The 18,220-nt window shown below is 42.6% G+C and overlaps 1 protein-coding gene across 1 annotated transcript; it reads left to right on the plus strand.

Annotated features, from left to right (window-relative positions):
• The first annotated feature begins 6 nt into the window (after positions 1–6).
• LOC125285494 (pumilio homolog 1-like) lies at positions 7–16,802 on the plus strand. Its single transcript, XM_048229956.1, is given in 20 exon segments — positions 7–53; positions 620–807; positions 1,367–1,536; positions 3,734–3,974; positions 4,059–4,149; positions 4,516–4,617; positions 5,488–5,624; positions 5,724–5,862; positions 5,991–6,116; positions 8,808–9,095; positions 9,513–9,731; positions 10,042–10,309; positions 11,083–11,212; positions 11,692–11,752; positions 11,755–11,825; positions 12,449–12,586; positions 13,817–13,942; positions 14,268–14,389; positions 14,881–15,073; positions 15,482–16,802. Coding segments are annotated over 19 exon segments (2,919 nt in total). The 5' UTR covers positions 7–53; positions 620–642; the 3' UTR covers positions 15,614–16,802.
• The last annotated feature ends 1,418 nt before the right edge of the window (positions 16,803–18,220 follow it).

An 18,220-nucleotide genomic window follows, 5' to 3' on the forward strand; every position in this document is an offset into this window, starting at 1 on the left:
GCCTAAGGGCATCTTCTTGGACCAGTGGAGGGACAGCGCCTGGGGGGCTTCAGGTGTGTGTGTGTGTGTGCGTGCGTGCGTGCACTTATTTGTGTGCATGTGTGTGAAAGAGTTTACGTGTACTGGGCTTTTGGCCTTTGAAAGTTTATACAATGACTGTTTGTGCCTGTGTGTATATGTTTCGGCAAGCCTTCAGTATGTGCTTGCCATATATATCTCCATTTAGCTTCTTTACTTCAGTACTTCTTTACGTTCTGTTCTTACTGGACATCAAAAGAAAGTAAAGCTGATGTGTAGACAGAAAGACTACACACAGACCTGTGAAGTATGTCGCTATGGTAGAAAAGTGAATGTTTGGGAAGCCTTTGTACCTCCATGTTTGTTTTACTCAAAGAGCTTGTTGTAGTTAATTCAGCTATATGGCAGTTGGATTGTTTAGGTGATCCTCACTTGGCTATGAGGATTTGTTAGTGACCTGGTCTTCTTCCCAATGTATGAGAGAGTGTTAAGTTGTGTTGTGTAACTGTAATTGAAGTGTCTAATGTGTGTGTTGTGATTGCTGTTGTGTGTTCTGTTTCTGTATAGTTTTGCCGCTAAATATTGCACTGTTCCCCTTCAGAACATTCAGTTTCTCAACCAATCATGGTCCAGCGTCGGCCAGTACAGGGTTTCCATGGCGTTGGGGAGGCTGGGTCAGTCCTGTCCCCACGCAGTGAGAGTGGAGGATTGGGCGTCTCCATGGTGGAATATGTGCTGAGTTCCTCCCCCGCGGAGAAACTTGACTCATGTCTGCGTAAAGGAGCTTTTGTAAGAACCTGCCATCCATTTCTTCCTCCAACTCATCATTTTCTCACACATTCAGTCATTCATTCTTTTAATCTGTTATGTTTTTATACTAAGATGAAGGTGAATCAACCTTAATTTTACCCCAAATTGAGATTTAGGCATAAATTTGACCCATATTAGTAGGCTGTGTACTAGAGGCCTTGCAAGTGCCAGAATTTCCTCTCTGAACTCCATATAAGGGAGATGCCCTCAAGCTTGACCTCCACAATTCCTTGCATTTTCTGAATCCAACTTAACCAGGGCCTTGCAGCCTGATCTGGGCTTTAAATACAGCCATATGTCTCACTTTTCCACCTCATTTATTGCATTTTTTCATTTTGAACCTTCTTAAAACCTCTCCTCTCATTTGGTTTATTTTTAACCATTCAACATCATGGTTAAAAATAAACTAGCAAGCAACTTGCAGTGAAAGATGAGACTGAAATCTGAAAGGTAGACATAATGTCTATGTAATTGTTGTGTGTACTGCTTTTCTTGTCTGTGTGTCTAAAGAGGCTTTTTTTCTCCTGTGTGCATTAAGGGCCCACATGATTCTGAGGGTGATGATTCCGAGAAGAGGGCGGAGTCAAAGCCAAAAGTTGCATTTGATCCGGACAGAAAGGAACTTGTGGAGGCCGAGCCTGATGTCATGGACAACCCTAATGGACTGGCCAGTCAAAATGGTCTGGATGTGGATGTCAAAGATTTTAGGTATATATCACATATAACTCACATTTGTGCACCTAGCTCATGTATTTATGGTAAACAACATTTAAACTATTGTTAGCATCACAGTAAACTATTACACATATCTTTGATGTCAATACATTGTAAATATGTAGTCTAACTGAGCTCCTGTCACTTTAAGAAGTTGGATGAGGGATGAAGGCTTGCAGTTTTAACACAGTTAAAAGGCTACTGATACTGTATGTGTGGATGCAATTCATATTGTTTTCTATCTAGCTAGTTAAAATAAATCCCTTTTGAGTCTTGGAAAACACTTTTACATTTACATCTGGATTTTGCAAACATTCAGAGTCAATAAAGTGAATAGATACCTGCAAGCGGCTGTAACTAAGCATGCTAAGCTCGACATCCAAAAAGTATTCCAACGTTAGCTTAGAGATACGGCTTGATTGCATAACCTAACTTAGTTTGTTCTTCCCTATTTACTATGTTGTGATAAGACCTTAGCAGAGTAAACTTGAATGCAGCAATTTTGAACAAAGTTGCGCAGCATGGTCACGATGCTAAGCGGATTTAGCAATTTAGCCCGTCTTCAATGCTTCTATATGCCAACAACAACCCTTCAACAATTGTTATTGTTTTGTTAGATGTGCATGCAGAGGAGGGGCAGTGGGTCCGTTACGAGAGAGTGGGGCGGGGGCAAGGAAAGGCTGCGTGCATAAAAAGAACAGCTCAATGAAAGGATATTATCTCATTTAAATAGTAGGCCTACAACATGGAACATTATTGTGTGGAGGCCAGTGTTGATCTTATGGCGGCCCGCCACAGATTAGTCAATGTGTGGGAAACACTGGAATGTAAAATGCTGAAGTAACCCTGACGACATAATCGTAATGCATGTAGTCGTTACAATGTATCCACACCATGCTCACATGCTTGTAAAACACGACTTGTGACTAGGGATGCCCGATATATCGGTGGCCGATATATTATTAGCCGATAAGTGAAAAAATGAAAATATTATTATCGGTCTGATAACAGAATTCTGGCTGATAATTTGCGGCGATATTTTTTAAAGTCCTAATTTAGGCCTACGTAAGGTCCGTCCTGCTACATTGAGCTACTTGAGCTTGGTTGGCTATACTTTTTCCTCAATATAATGTCAGCGGTGTGAATGTATTTCACCACTCTAACAAAATATGTGGATATGCGTTCATTTGGGAATCTGTGCATCTCAAAATCCTCTCGTGAATGATCCGCCATTTAACCTTAACAGAGCGGAGCTCAGCCCTATCTAGAGCCGTCTTGTGCTGGTATGTTTGCACTTTACGCGCTGGTCGGGGAAACAAATAAACAAACTCGTTAGTGGGATGAGTACATAAGTAGGCCTAGTTCTAAGTTGTGTTTTAGTATTATATTTGCATTACTTTAGCTTGGGTTTTGTATTATTACCTAGAAATATGCTAACCATTCGTGCTTCAGTTCCAGACAGGTCATCATAATAAGTTATTAAAACCTTCGGGGCTAATGCCTTTCATTTCTGCTGCAGCAGGTTGTGCGCAACAGAGTAGACGGACATAAGATACAGTCTGAGGAGTTGCAGCTTTATTCAGTTACCCGTAGTTGAAACTAAACCTTCCCTAAATTTCCCTCACAAACTCTGATTTGGTCGCTATACTGCAGCTTATTCCAAGCTGAGCCGTTTATGAGTGTTTAGTCCTAAATGAAAACGATTCAAACTCTTTAGCCACTCACTCGCAATTCACTGACGTCAGGTTCACTTAAAGGAGCCACACATACTGTAGGGCTAGGCTACTGTTATGTTGTTGACTGCCGTACTATTGAGGACTATTATGAGTTCTGTCCATTTGGTGGTAGGTAAAATTACTGCAATAAAATTATGCTTATTAAATGCTTTCCCCAAATCACTTTTCACATATTTTTTTTTTCAAGAGTAATATTATCGGTTATTGTATCGGTATAGGCCACAACAAACCAATAAATATCGGTTATCGTTATCGGCCCTAAAATTCCATATCGGTGCATCTCTACTTGTGACTCATCAATCAAAATGGTAGTTCTCAAACCTTTATTAATAATAGCTGCATTTGCAGTATGTTTAATGACCTTGTCCTGTTTGTAGTGGTATTAGACTGTAATAAGCTGTGCCTGTTTTGGCCTCTGTCTGTGTCCTTACTCATTGTTTTGCTTTTTCTGCCAGCCGTCCTGGGAACTGCCCTCCTGCCGGAAACGAGGTGGAGTTGGGAGGGGTTGATCTGTCTGGAGGGGCGATGTCCAAAGCAGGAGACGACTTTCCGACTGTCGAGCCCCAAAATGTGACCCTTGACCCCATGGAGTCTGTTTCCATGGAAACACTGCAGTTTGATTATACTGGTGGTCCTCTCCCCTTGGACTCTGCTCCTCCCACAGTTGGCCTTTTTGACTACAACTCGCAACAACAGGTACAGAACTGCCCTGAAATCTCTGAAAAATTTGACTTTCTTGTGATGTCTGTGGTGGTATTAATGAGGATGACTGTGGCTCAGTTGTTTCAGAGGCCTGGCGCATTGGCAGTCCAACAGCTCACAGCCGCCCAACAGCAGCAGTATGCCCTGGCAGCCCAGCAACCTCACATCGGTCAGTTTCTATATAGGTTTCAGTTCATTTGTTTGTGTGTCTGTGTGTTAATGAATATGTACTGTACGTCCTATAGTGATATAAATCTTTCAATACCCAGGAGTTTATTTACATTAACACCAGGTACATTCTGAATGTTATCTTCTATTCAGGTTTTAAAATCCGTTTTGTTTTAATACTTAAGTGTCTTTCAGACATATCAACTATGTAGTAACTTTGGCTGTTTTTGCCTCATCACATGCTTTGGTTTCTGGTCATCCCACATAAAGTAGCCTATGCCGTTCACCTAGCCCACTGTGGGCACTGTCGTTTCCCTGTGCTTGGTGTGAGTGTCCGTGCTGACCGGTGCTCACTGCATCTCCGCAGGTCTGGCTCCAGCTGCATTTGTGCCCAACCCTTACATCATTAGTGCGGCCCCCCCAGGCACAGACCCCTACACAGCTGGCCTTGCTGCTGCCGCCACTCTGGGTAGGTCCCCAACCCACAATACATGGACACCACTCTTATGATGGCTAAATCAAGCCAACACATGGACACGGCTCTTATGATGGCGAAATCAAGCCAACCCACAACACATGGACACCGCTCTAATGCTGGCTAAATCAAGCCAACACATGGACACCACTCTTATGATGGCTAAATCAAGCCAACCCACAACACATGGACGCTGCTCTTATGATGGCTACATCAAGCCATGCTTAAGTATTTTTGGGATGGTTTCAGTCGTCGTTAAACAATAATGAAACTCTGTTAGAAAAACCTCTGCCGCTGTTAGAAAAGCACCATAACATAAAAGCATTTTCATCTGTTAGAAAAGCACTATAAAATAAATGTCTTCGCCCAAAAATCAGTTACGGCAACTGAATTTTGCATGAAGAAAGAAAATTCATTAAAATGCAAAGGGGAAACCCCTTGAAATTGGTCGGGTTGACATGGGGTGACTATACTGAAACATTTAAAGCACACCACCATAAACCCTGTCAGGAGTTGTAAGTTGGGACAAGTTACTATAAAATATTAATGCTAATGTTACATATACATTGTTAAAACTGGCCCAGTCCACTTGGATAACAGGGGGGTTTAAATTGTTTGTGAACTCAAACAAGCCCTGGAAAGTTGTGACTGCAGTGCCAGGCAAAACACCAATGCTATTGTTTAAATAACTAAACACACACACAGGAAAAGCTCATTAAAAAGAAGGAATGAAAATTAGAAAAGTGCTTTTCTCCTGGTCCATGTAGTTGGGTCTCTCTGAAACGGTTTGGATTTTGCTGTTGTATTGTATGGTTGTGTTATGGACTGTTGTGTGTGTGTGTGTGTGTGCACATGTATGTTAAGGTCCGGCAGTCATGCCTCATCAGTACTATGGAGTTCCCTGGGGTGTTTATCCAGCAAACCTCTTCCAGCAGCAAGCTGCCCCCTCCAACTCAGCCAATCAGCAGCAAGCTGGACAGACACAGCAGAACCAGCAGCAGGTAAGACTGGCCACCCCGTGCTTCTGTCCTCAGCCATGTCCTCCCTCTTAAGTCCTGCTGTTAGTCTGATCTGTGCTGACCCCCCCTGATGTGGTGCAGGTCATGCGCACGGGTGGCTCGCAGCGACCTTTGACTCCCAACCAGGGACAACAGGGGCAGCAGGCTGAGCAGCTGGTTGCTGCAGCAGCTGTCAATTCTGCTCTTGCATTCGGACAAGGTCTTGCAGCTGGAGTGCCAGGTCAGTGTGTTTGTGTCTCTGTGTCTGTCTGTGTGTGTGTGTGTTATGTTTAATATGTTATGTGTATATGCCCAATAGCATGTGTATGTATGTTAGTATGTATAAAAAATATATGTGTGTCCACCCAGGTTACCCAGTACTAGCGCCAGCAGCGTATTACGACCAGACAGGGGCGCTGTTGGTCAACACAGGAGGACGGAGTGGGCCCGTCAGACTCATGGCTCCTGCCTCTGTCATCATCAGCCCCACGGCAGGTATGGCCATGTCCAGCCCTTCACAGCGTGGCCTTGTCACCAGCTCCACCCCTCCACAGCGTGGCCCTGTCACCAGCTCCACATTCCTCACGCCCCCTCAGTCCTCCCACAGTATCTTCACATGTCACTCAGAGCCTGATCATTCAAGTGTGTCACTTGCGTATGCGCCTAAAAATAGATTTCAGCAAGTGGCACAAAAATCATTCACACCCATGTTAATAGCATTAGGCTACTGGGGACTGTAACACTGATCTGTGCTTTCACATTATATTGTAACGCCAATATGGCAGTTGTCTACACATATTCCACATATCCCATCCTTGACATGTGAATACATTGTGCCAATCATGTGGTGTGTTGTGAATACATTGTGCCAATAATGTGGTGTGTGTTGTGAATACATCGTGCCAATCATGTTGTGATATCACCACTGGAGTAAGGTTGGTGTCATGAAGCCTTGCGCACAGGCATTTCTGCCAAAATAGATGCCCAAAAAGGGGGATCTGTAACACTGAACAATGCCAGATTTTTAACTGGAGCTTTATTATTAAGAGCCAATAACATTGTTGGAAACCGTGTAACTTGAGTGTTACCTATAATGATTTTGGCAGTGTCTGAAACGGAAAAAAATCCTGCCATTAAATATAGCATTCAGATAGCATTCGGTGGCGGCAAGGCACTGAGGCATCTCCAAATCTAGTATTTATCTAAAATTCTGCCTTCTAAGATAAATTGTTTTACAGAATTTTGAAGGCCACATTCATGTACAGCGGGGAAAATAAGTATTGAACACATCAACATTTTTTTCAGTAAGTATACTTCCAGTGAGGCTATTCGCATGAAATTTTCACCAGACATTAGTATTAACTTAGGTAATCCACACATATAAAAAATCCAAACATTAATGTCTAAAAGTAGAGTTATGAGCAAAAAAGTGAAATGGCACAGGGAAAAAGTATTGAAGATGCTAAGAAGAAGCAGTGCACAAAGGCAAGGAATGGCCTGGAACGAGCTGGAATCTATACGCAGTTAGAGAGTAATTATCCCTCATATCTCTGCAAATTAATATAAGATGGATTAGTACATATTAATGAGCTATAAAAAGGTTTTTCATTACCAAGGTGTCACACAAGAAACATTTCATAATGGGTAAAAGCAAAGAGCTCTTCCAAGACCTTTGCAACATTATTGTTGCAAAACATATCAGTGGAACTGGTTACAGATGCATTTCAAAACTTAAGAATCATCCAGTATTGGAGCCATTATCTGCAAGTGGAAGGAACATCACTGCATCATCAATCGGCCATGCACAGAATCTCCTCACAAGATTTCTGACCAGGAAGTCAGAAGGATAGTCAGAAGGATAGTCAGAAGTGTAGCCTAAGAGCCAAGGACCACTCCAGAAAGACTTGGAGGCAGCAGGTTCAATTGTTACAGAGAAAATCATAGGTAATGCACTCCACCGCCATGGCCTCTATGCACGCTCACCCCGCATGACTCTATTACTGAAGAAAAATATGTCGAAACTCGTTAAAAGTTTGCTACACAACATTTGGACAAGCCTATTAAATACTGAGAGAATGTATTCTGGTCAGGCGAAAGAAAATGTTAACTTTTTGGATGTCATACTACACACCATATTTGGAGGAGAAATGGCACTGTGCATCACCCTAAAAATACCATACCAACAGTGAAGTTTGGAGGTGGAGGCATCAAGGTGTGGGGCTGTTTTTCATCTCATAGTACTGGCAGACTTCACACAGTTGAAGGAGCGATTTTTTTCCTGGGAGAATCTTGCCATCCACCAGGACAATGAGTATGAGACGTGGCTAGACCTTCCAGCAGGACAATGATCTAAAGCATTCAGCAAAGGAAACTCTCAATTGGTTTCAGAGAAAGGAAATCAAGGCCCTGCCCTTAATCCAATTCAACAATTTTGGAAGTTACCTAAAGATCAGGATTTACAAGTGGGACCCCTGGAATCTTCAATATTAAAAGACTATCTGTTTAAAAGAATGGGCCAAAATCACACCTGAATACTGCAACTGATTAGTTTAGTCATACAGGCAAGGCGTTGAAGCTCTGATTACAAATAATGGCTTTACCACAAAGTATTTAAGAAATTTCAGTAGGCGTGTTCAATACTTTTTACCTGTGGCATTCCACTTTTTTACTCATAACTCTACTTATGGACATTAATGTTTGGATTTTTTAACATGTGTGGATTAAGTTAATACTAATGTCTGGAGAAAATATCATGTGAATAGCCACACTGGAAGTATACTTACTGAAAAAAATGTTGACATGTTCAATACTTGTTTTCCCCGCTGTATCTTTCATACTGCCTTCCGTCAAAGATTTTTTAGAAAGTCTCTGCTTCAACTCCCACTGAACAAGTCAGCTGTTGGTGTCCTGGAAACGGCATTTGTTGTTGCTATCTTGCAAGGCCATCCCAAACATAGTTCATAGCTGATACCTTGATGCCTGCTGCACCAAGTGACTTGTTAGACAGATGAAGGGAGTAAGGCAGCTAGCAGCTGCCTTCCATTTCACACAGACCCTTTGTATTTACAGTCACCATCAAGACCGACGCAACAGTACTTTGAGAGCCTGCTAGTTGGCCTGGATAATTAAATCAGAAACTAGTATCAAATGGTGATGTTTTACTTGATTATTGTTTTTAAATTCTAGTTGCTGCTGCAGCCGCATCAGCCAGTGGGGGTGGGGCTGGACTTGGAGGCGGAGCCAGTGGAGCCTTCCGGGCCCTGAGCTCCCAGCAGGCCACGGGGCAGCAAGGCAGCGGAGCGTTGGGCGGGAGCTCCTTTTACGGGAGTGGCTCTCTAAGCTCCTCCTCCCAGAGCTCCTCCCTGTTCTCTCAGGGCCCGCCTCAGCCTGGCTCCTCCTCCCTCAGTTTTAGTGCCAATGGGTCCTCATCGCTTGGGGCAGCACTCGGAACCCTGGGGGGCTTTGGCACAGCTGGTAAGTGTGTGTGTGTGTGTGTGTGAGACAGAGAGAGAGACAGAGAGAGAGACAGAGAGAGAGACAGAGAGAGACAGAGAGAGAGACAGAGACATAAGTGTGTTTGGAGTTAGTATGATTTCAAGCTGGCAGATCATGTAGCAGATGTTTGACGGAACAGAGACAAGTAGAGTTAGCCCTGCTTTATGTGAAACTCAGTAGAAGTCCTTTGGGATTCAAATGGGAGTAGGACCCTGATGCATCCTCTTGAATTCAGCAGCAGACTGCAGTGTCTAGCTTACAGTCAGTCTACTAAAAGAACAAACTAGATCTACCATGTCCTGCATTGGTTTGTTGTGCTGAATTAGATTGTTTATGTAATTGATGTGTTTGTGTGTGTGTGTGTGTGTGTGTGTGTGTGTGTGTGTGTGTGTACAGTCGCTAACTCAAGCACAGGTAGTGCCTCCCGCCGGGATTCCCTGACGGGCAGTTCTGAGTTGTACAAACGGACACCTAGCAGCCTAAATCCCATTGGCCATGGAGGGTTCTACAATGGCCTAGGCTTCAGCCCTTCCCCTGGACCTGTTGGACACTCCCACTCACTGACCCCACCCCCTTCTCTGTCTAACCACGGCTCCTCCTCCAGCCTCAACCTTGGTAAGAATTTGCATATTTGTTTTACGTTCCATCATACTGAACCTTTAACTAAGCCAACTCCTCATGCATCTGTGATTGTGTTGTAATCTGAGAATCAAACTAATTCTGTATGCGAGTAGCATATTGCCCAGGCATGCAGTATTTCTGGGCTCTATACATGTCATGATGTAACACTTTATCTGTATGTGTTCTAAATGTTCTGTGTCCCACATACTATGTATTCTGTTTCAAATCTTGTGATGAGGCATCTCTCGCAATCGCAATCTGACTCAATTTCACCTTTTCCTGCTGTTTGCCTCCTCTTTGATAGGTGGTTTGACCAACGGGAGCGGTCGTTTCATCTCCGCAGCCCCGGGGGCGGAGGCCAAGTACCGCAGCTCCACCTCTGGCTCCTCCCTCTTCAGTCCCAGTAGCCAGCTGTTCCCATCGTCACGGCTACGCTATGGAATGTCAGACGTGATGCCATCTGGTCGCAGCCGCCTCCTTGAGGACTTCCGCAACAACCGCTATCCCAACCTGCAACTGCGAGAGATCGCTGGACATGTCATGGAGTTCTCCCAGGACCAGCATGGCTCCAGGTTTGTGTGTTAGAATTGTGTGTTCTTTTCCACAAGGTTTATGAATGTGTTAGAAGAACATAGGGTTGGGGGGCACTGTGGCGCAGCAGGCTACAGTGCCTGTACCATGTACGGGACCGAGTGCCCACGGGGACCCAGGTTCAAATCCGACCTGCGATCATTTCCCAATCCCACCCCATCTCTCTCTCCCACCTATTTCCTGTCACTCTTCACTGTCCTGACCAAATAAAGGCAAAAAAGCCCCAAAAATATACAAAAACCGCTCCCTTCATCGTCATGACCTGACTGAAGAATTGCATGTCTGTTCACTCACTAATTGTGAGCATTTTCTGTCGGTTTATGACGTTTTTGGGAGTTGAAGACGGTGCAAGAAACTTTTGAATCCATTCCAGTTATTGCTTATCTCATAAGTAGAAAATAAGAATTCTAAAGAATACCAAATATGGCGACATGGTTCCTCATCCCTTTGACTGGCACCCAGGCAGATGTAGTGATGTCTGGCTGCCACTAGGTGGTGCTAAAAGAAGAGCATCTATATTCTGACTCATATTTTGTTTACCCTGTTTCTGCCAGTTCCCTCCCTTCTCAGACTGTCCAGTTGTCCATGAATGGTCAGTTAGGGTGGATTTCTCCCCCAACAGATTTAGTGCTAAACGTGTTTAAGTATTGTGCACCCTGTCAAACAAATTGCATTAATGACTCCTAAGAAGCATTGTGCATGAGCAATGATAGTGTATCAAATAACCAATGTTGTGGTTTGGTTGTTGCTGCAGGTTCATCCAGCTGAAGTTGGAGCGGGCCAGTCCGTCTGAGAGGCAGCTGGTCTTCACGGAGATCCTGCAGGCTGCCTATCAGCTCATGGTGGACGTGTTTGGCAACTACGTCATTCAGAAGTTCTTTGAGGTGTGTGGGTCTGAAATTGCCCACAGACATTTCTGTGGACGTGTCCTTTTGTGTGGCCCTGTAAAATTGACTGACTGAATTGGTGATTTGGTACAAACTAAATGATCAAGCCAACAGCTAACATAAGTAGTCTAGGATTTCTTAGCTGAAAGGGGCTGCTTTACTACGTAGAGGATTGATATCATACCTGGTGATAACTGAAGTGGTCTGATTTTTTTTTTTTTTTTTTTTCACCTGTCGTTGTGTGGAGCCTAATATATTATTTATACTTGTCGTGCATGCAGTCAAGAGGCCCACTGAAATTGTACACCTTTTCCCTTGTGCCATGTACTTCATCCTCAGTACTGCTACTCTGTGTGGATTTAAATGTAACTTTAAGGGTAAATGATACTGTACTTCCAACCTGTTTCTTTTGCTTCTTGATCCGTTGGTATGTGCTGGTCTGCTGCTGATGCATTTCCCCCGTGTGTTGTCCACAGTTTGGTAGCCTGGAGCAGAAGCTGGCCCTCGCTGAGCGGATCCGGGGTCACGTCCTGTCGCTATGCTGCAAATGTATGGCTGCCGGGTCATCCAGAAAGCCTTGGAGTTCATCCCCTCGGAGCAGCAGGTCATTGTGAGTACAGGCTTGCACCAGCACTTCAATTTGTCCTGAAATGAAAGCTGCTGTTTTTGTTTAGGGAAATTGTTGTAAGGTTACTGTAATGTGTTTTGGAAGGAGTTTGTTGCCTTAAGTGGTTCCACAAAACCAGTAATGGAAAGCCTGTTGCAACAGTCAGCTAGAATGAGCAGTTCAGTTATATAAACAACACTGTAATAAAAAGACAGAGGTCAAAGAAATTATTTACTCATAATACACTCATTGTTGCTAAAACAACATTTACCCTGAACCCTGTGTAATCGATTTTGTGTCAGAGTTAGCGGAAGGTGCAGACGTGTGCTGCAGGCAGCTTAATCCAAATTACAGGAGCTGTCCAAACACATTTGGACAGCTCCTCATAATATTGTAGATTGATCTGTTTTGTCAGCTGTTTGTATTGATTTGTTAGCAGTTTAATAGTAACAAATGCAAGAAGTGGCCTATGTAATTCACTATGCCTTCAAAGTGAAAATGGTTGTAAGTCCAGAGGCATTTTTTTGTGTTTCGAGCACAAAAGCTAGACATTGCTTCTTTTAAAATCAGCTGTTTTGCATTACTTATTAGTATTAATTTCTAATGACCTATGTCTGCTTGCACAGAGTGAAATGGTGCGCGAGTTGGATGGGCATGTCCTGAAATGTGTGAAAGATCAAAATGGAAACCATGTGGTGCAAAAGTGCATTGAGTGCGTCCAGCCTCATGCCCTCCAGTTCATCATCGACGCCTTTAAAGGACAGGTGGGTCTTCTTCCAGACAACTGACCACACCATCTTGTTTTGTATAATGTGTTTTATTTTGTTTTTGTGTGTGTGTGTACATCATTAGGGAACTGTAGATTGTGTATACGTTAGGGATGCACGATATATCGGCGGCCGATATATTATTAGCCGATAAGTGAAAAAATGAAAATATTATTATCGGTCCGATAACAGAATTCTGGCCGATAATTTGCGCCGATATTTCCTAATTTAGGCCTACGTAAGGTCTGTCTGGCTACACTGAGCTACTTGAGCTTGGTTGGCTATACTTTTTCCTCAATATAATGTCAGCGGTGTGAATGTATTTCACCACTCTAACGAAATCTGTGGATATGCGTTCATTTGGGAATCTGTGCATCTCAAAATCCTCTCGTGAATGATCCGCCATTTAACCTTAACAGAGCGGAGCTCAGCCCTATCTAGAGGAACCGTCTTGTGCTGGTGTGTTTGCACTTTACGCGCTGGTCGGGGAAACAAATAAACAAACTCGTTAGTGGGACAAGTACATAAGTAGGCCTAGTTCTAAGTTGTGTTTTAGTATTATATTTGCATTACTTTGGCTTGGGTTTTGTATTATTACCTAGAAATATGCTAACCATTCGTGCTTCAGTTCCAGACAGGTCATCATAATAAGTTATTAAAACCTTCGGGGCTAACCCCTTTAATTTCTGCTGCAGCAGGTTGTGCGCAACAGAGTAGACGGACATAAGATACAGTCTGAGGAGTTGCAGCTTTATTCAGTTACCCTCACAAACTCTGATTTAGTCGCTATACTGTAGCTTATTCCAAGCTGAGCCGTTTATGAGTGTTTAGTCCTAAATGAAAACGATTCAAACTCTCTAGCCACTCACTAGCAATTCACTGACGTCAGGTTCACTTAAAGGAGCCACACACTGTAGGGCTAGGCTACTGTTATGTTGTTGACTGCCGTACTATTGAGGACTAGCCTATTATGAGTTCTGTCCATTATTTGGTGGTAGGTAAAATTACTGCAATAAAATTATGCTTATTAAATGCTTTCCCCAAATCACTTTTCACAATTTTTTTTCAAGAGTAATATTATCGGTTATCGTATCGGTATCGGCCACAACAAACCAATAAATATCGGTTATCGTTATCAGCCCTAAAATTCCATATCGGTGCATCTCTAGTATACGTGTGTTTGCTGTGGCATTTGTGGATGTAACTGACTGTGTGTGTGGTGCGTAGGTGTTTGCTCTGTCCACTCATCCTTACGGCTGCAGAGTAATCCAGCGGATCCTTGAGCACTGCCTCCCCGAGCAGACCCTGCCCATCCTGGAGGAGCTCCACACTCACACAGAGCAGCTCGTGCAGGTCAGTTTAGACCACTTTAGACCAGCCACACACTTTAGTCCAGACACACACAACAGCAGGACTTCAGTTCATGCAGTCAACATCTTTCACTTCAACACTGACAAACTCTGTGACAGATTAATAATTAGTGTAAAATAATTTAATTGTAGGTGTACACAAGATACTGAAATTTAATTTGGAGTGTGTGTGTGTGTATGTGCTTACTGTGCTTCTTACTTGCTAACAAAAGGTAAGGGCTCAGTAGATTTTTCAAATGTCCTCTGTTTAGACTGTAGATTGTCAGTAGATTGTGGGATCAGTGTGGTAATTATACGACCTCTTCCAGGACCAGTATGGTAATTACGTGATTCAACACGTTTTGGAGCATGGACGAGCTGAAGACAAGAGCAAGATCGTCTCGGAGATCCGTGGAAATGTTCTGGGACTGAGTCAGCACAAGTTTGCAAGGTAAAGCACACGCCCTGCACACACCAACACACAACAATAATAACGTAAATAACATTATGGGTGAGGAATGAGGATCACTTAAAGCCTTTGAGTAGTAGATTGTTGAAAGATGATCATGAAATCAGAATTGGATCAATTAAATCACAACCTCACATTTTTCAGTAGATTTAAGCCTTGTTTTAAGCCATGCGGTTAGAGGTTTTCTTTAAGCCCTAATACATTTTATGATCAATATGATGCATTTTATTTTGCTTCATAGTCTTTTACCTGATGAAGGTCTAAAACAAAATGTTGTATTCTAAACAAATAATTACTTGCGGAATGGTCAGTGTGCGGGATTCTTTCTAAGCTTCATAGTCTTGCGATGCCTCTTGAGAAGGTGTAAGCACTGTCATGTAAATCTTGAAAAGCATCATAAACAAATCCAATGCGGTTGTCTTGGTCTTCCTTTGGCCAGTGTGTGATACTTTGTGCTGGTTTGTGTGGCGCAGTAACGTGGTGGAGAAGTGCGTGACCCACTCCCTGCGTGCTGAGCGAGCTCTGCTGATCGATGAGGTGTGCAGCATGGCTGACGGACCCCACAGTGCGCTCTACACCATGATGAAGGACCAGTACGCCAACTACGTGGTGCAGAAGATGATTGACGTCGCTGAACCCACCCAGAGGAAGATCGTCATGCACAAGGTGAGTGAGGGAATAGATGTTTACTGCACGCTGGATGTGTTAGTGTTTTGGGTGATACTCCAAACCTATACACATATATGCCTTTTGGTGATTTGAAATGGATAGACAATGAAATTATGTCAAATGGGTTCTCAGATGTTAATTGTAAGATTAATGTCATTTGTGATGAATGTAAATCTGTTGGTGAACAATTTGGTTTTCCACGTTAGAATTTCTTTCTTTGTAGGAAATTGGGCTGAACCAGGTTGTGATTATGTGTGATCAATAAATGTCTTATTTCTGCTGTGCGTGCGTGTGTGTGTGTGTGTGTGTGTGTGTGTGTGTGTGTGTGTGTGTGTGTGTGTGTGTGTGTGTGTGTGTGTGTGTGTGTGTGTGTGTGTGTGTGCGCGTGCGCGCGCTTGTGCACAGATTCGCCCTCACATTGCCACCCTGAGGAAGTACACTTACGGGAAGCACATCCTAGCCAAGCTGGAGAAGTACTACATGAAGAACGGCGTGGACCTGGGCCCACTGTGTGCTCCTCCCAACGGAATCCTGTAAGCCCACCCCCCTCCGTGGGCATGGTGCATAAGGTGGCCTTTAAAGGCCCACCTTCAATTGTAACATCATGGATCTCTTTCAGTTATTTTGTTTATCTCTCTACTCTACCCTCTATGAAATTAAAGTGTTTCATTTAACTACTTTTAAAATGATACACATGCACATAAACTTTGGCCAGCACACAACCCAACACTCACTGATAATACAGCCACACTCCCTTTAGCTAACAAATTCATTGTCCTTAAAGGCTAACAGGGCATAATCTTTGAGCATGGGAGAAATATACTCAAATCTTTTTTCTCTAAATGTACGTATTGTATTCTATTTCTCTCTTTCTCTCTCTCTCTCTGTCTCACAAGCATACTTACACACAGACAAATGCACATCTGGTCTTGCTTCTTTAAATGTATGTAGTGTACTCTTGCTGTAGACCTTTGCATATACTTATAAATATATACATAAAGTTTGTAGTTTTTCTCTGGTTTTTGATGTTGACCTGTATCTATACTGTATCCCAGTAGTGCTGACTGCTGTATAATTGTATATTTGTAAACCTTGTGTAAATGTGGAATCCTTTTTGAGGAAACAGATGATAAAAAGCGATTGATTACCGCTGTGAGCGTGTGATAGCTACGCTCTGTAAATCACTGCATTTGCTGTATATTGTAAATTGTAATATCAAATATTTTGTTTTGTTTTCAAAATAACATAACAAGTTGATGATGATTTTTTGTTTTTGTTTAGTTTTAACATCAGCATCACATGCTCACTCTTTCCACCAAACTTGCCCATAATGCTCTTCTCTCTTTTTAACCTCTTTTATAGTCCTCTCTCTCCTGCAGTGGTGTGGATGTGGGTGAGAGGTTTAGGTGACGCTTACGGCGAGTGTGTGTACAGATTTTGCCATTCTGTGGTCTAATGTAAGTGACTGTATAAATCTGTTCATTTCTTTCCTTTTTTTTGATTTGTTATTTACTCTTTTGCTGCAGTGTACATTTAAACAGCGTTGTGTAAATTTCCTGAGTCACACACACCCTGCAGCATCTGTGTATAGAAGTGTGTGTAGTGAGGCCTGGCAGCAGCGTGCATAATGATTGCCTGGATGTTTTGTATCTCCTGTTGTAGATGGTCTCGATACGCTGTGTGACCTTTATTTTGAGACAAAAAAAAAAAAAAAAAAAAATTGTAAGTGGTGTCTTCGTGTCTTTAATTATTTGTGGTTGAAATGTTGTCCCATACACTCATTCGCTACACACACTGGGGCACGTCTTGAACAAGCCATTTTCTGTTGTGGCAGTAAAGAAATCCTTTAAATGACATGCTTTTAGTGTTGTGGCAATAAAGGAATCCTTTAAATGACATGCTTTTAGTGGATTGCTGAGACCAAAGACCTTAGTGGAGCGTAGCGCTCCAGAATCTTTAGCCAGGACTGATTGCAGAGTGTCAATGTTTCATTAATGTAGTGCAAGATGCTTTTAATGAAGATCCTTTATTCTGCTGTCATCATCTGTGGGTCAGCATGCATATCAAATCATTTCTTCCTGTTTTCAGTTTCACAAAGCTTTTAGCCACTTAAAATCTGACCGTGTTGTTTTGTCACCTCAGACATGACCGCTGTAAAAGAGGGATTGGTCCAAAGAGCAGTCACAACTGCACTGAACTTGTTGGTCTTTAAGTACATCATGTACTCTTGAGGTGAGTTAAGGGCTAGCAAAGTATCCTCAGAAGAGCGATGACCCCATTGACATGATGGTGATTCCTCTTGAAAAGTCATGTTCTTCAATTAGAGAAACCATTTTCATGGTTATTTTTAAGAATACAAAAAAACTCATATGAATATATGATTCCACAAAACCAATGACCAATTTAGCATTTACTGCACAAACAGGCACATGCAGTATGAACCCCATTACATGAGAGTTCCACAAAGTACATTGTACACACTGACTGTGATCCCTGAACTGTGACACTAGAGGCCCCTGTTGAGTAATCACTGAGTGCAGAACTCCTGTGTGTAGTATCAAGTGCAGGATGCTTTTGCAAATTCTGTTTGTTGTCCTACCACAAAAGTTTTTTCTGCATATATCTAATGTTGAGGCTGAGTGTGTAGCGATGAATGCTGCAGCCTTGGTGTAAATGGATGTGCATGCACATTCTAAAGAATAATGTTGAGCCCTTTGGAAGTAAGCAGAAGGTAGCCAACAGTTTACACCATATGTATACCACTGTCACAGATGGAATTGCATGTGCCTTAACATTTCAGTCTGGGCAGTTACACTGTAGTTGCATGATCAGATATCCCCTTCATATCCGTTTTAGTGCCAGATACGGATTAGGCAGGCAAGGAATATATCAGATCTTCCATTTCATTGTGTTACATTTACCATGTAATATAAACAACCATTTTGAAAAGGATAAGGCTCCTATTTTGCATAACAACTGAAGGCATTTTAACACTCATCACATCTGTTTGCGTAGATGTTGTAACACAAAATGCACATTAAATAGAAAAATAGAATGTATTACAGAGTAACGGGTTATGAGAGAAGAGTTATGACACAGACTATATACTTAAAATACAACCAAACAGCACTGTGCATGTGAGAA

This window comes from Alosa alosa, chromosome 20, assembly GCF_017589495.1.
Source record: "Alosa alosa isolate M-15738 ecotype Scorff River chromosome 20, AALO_Geno_1.1, whole genome shotgun sequence".
Taxonomy (NCBI): domain Eukaryota; kingdom Metazoa; phylum Chordata; class Actinopteri; order Clupeiformes; family Clupeidae; genus Alosa; species Alosa alosa.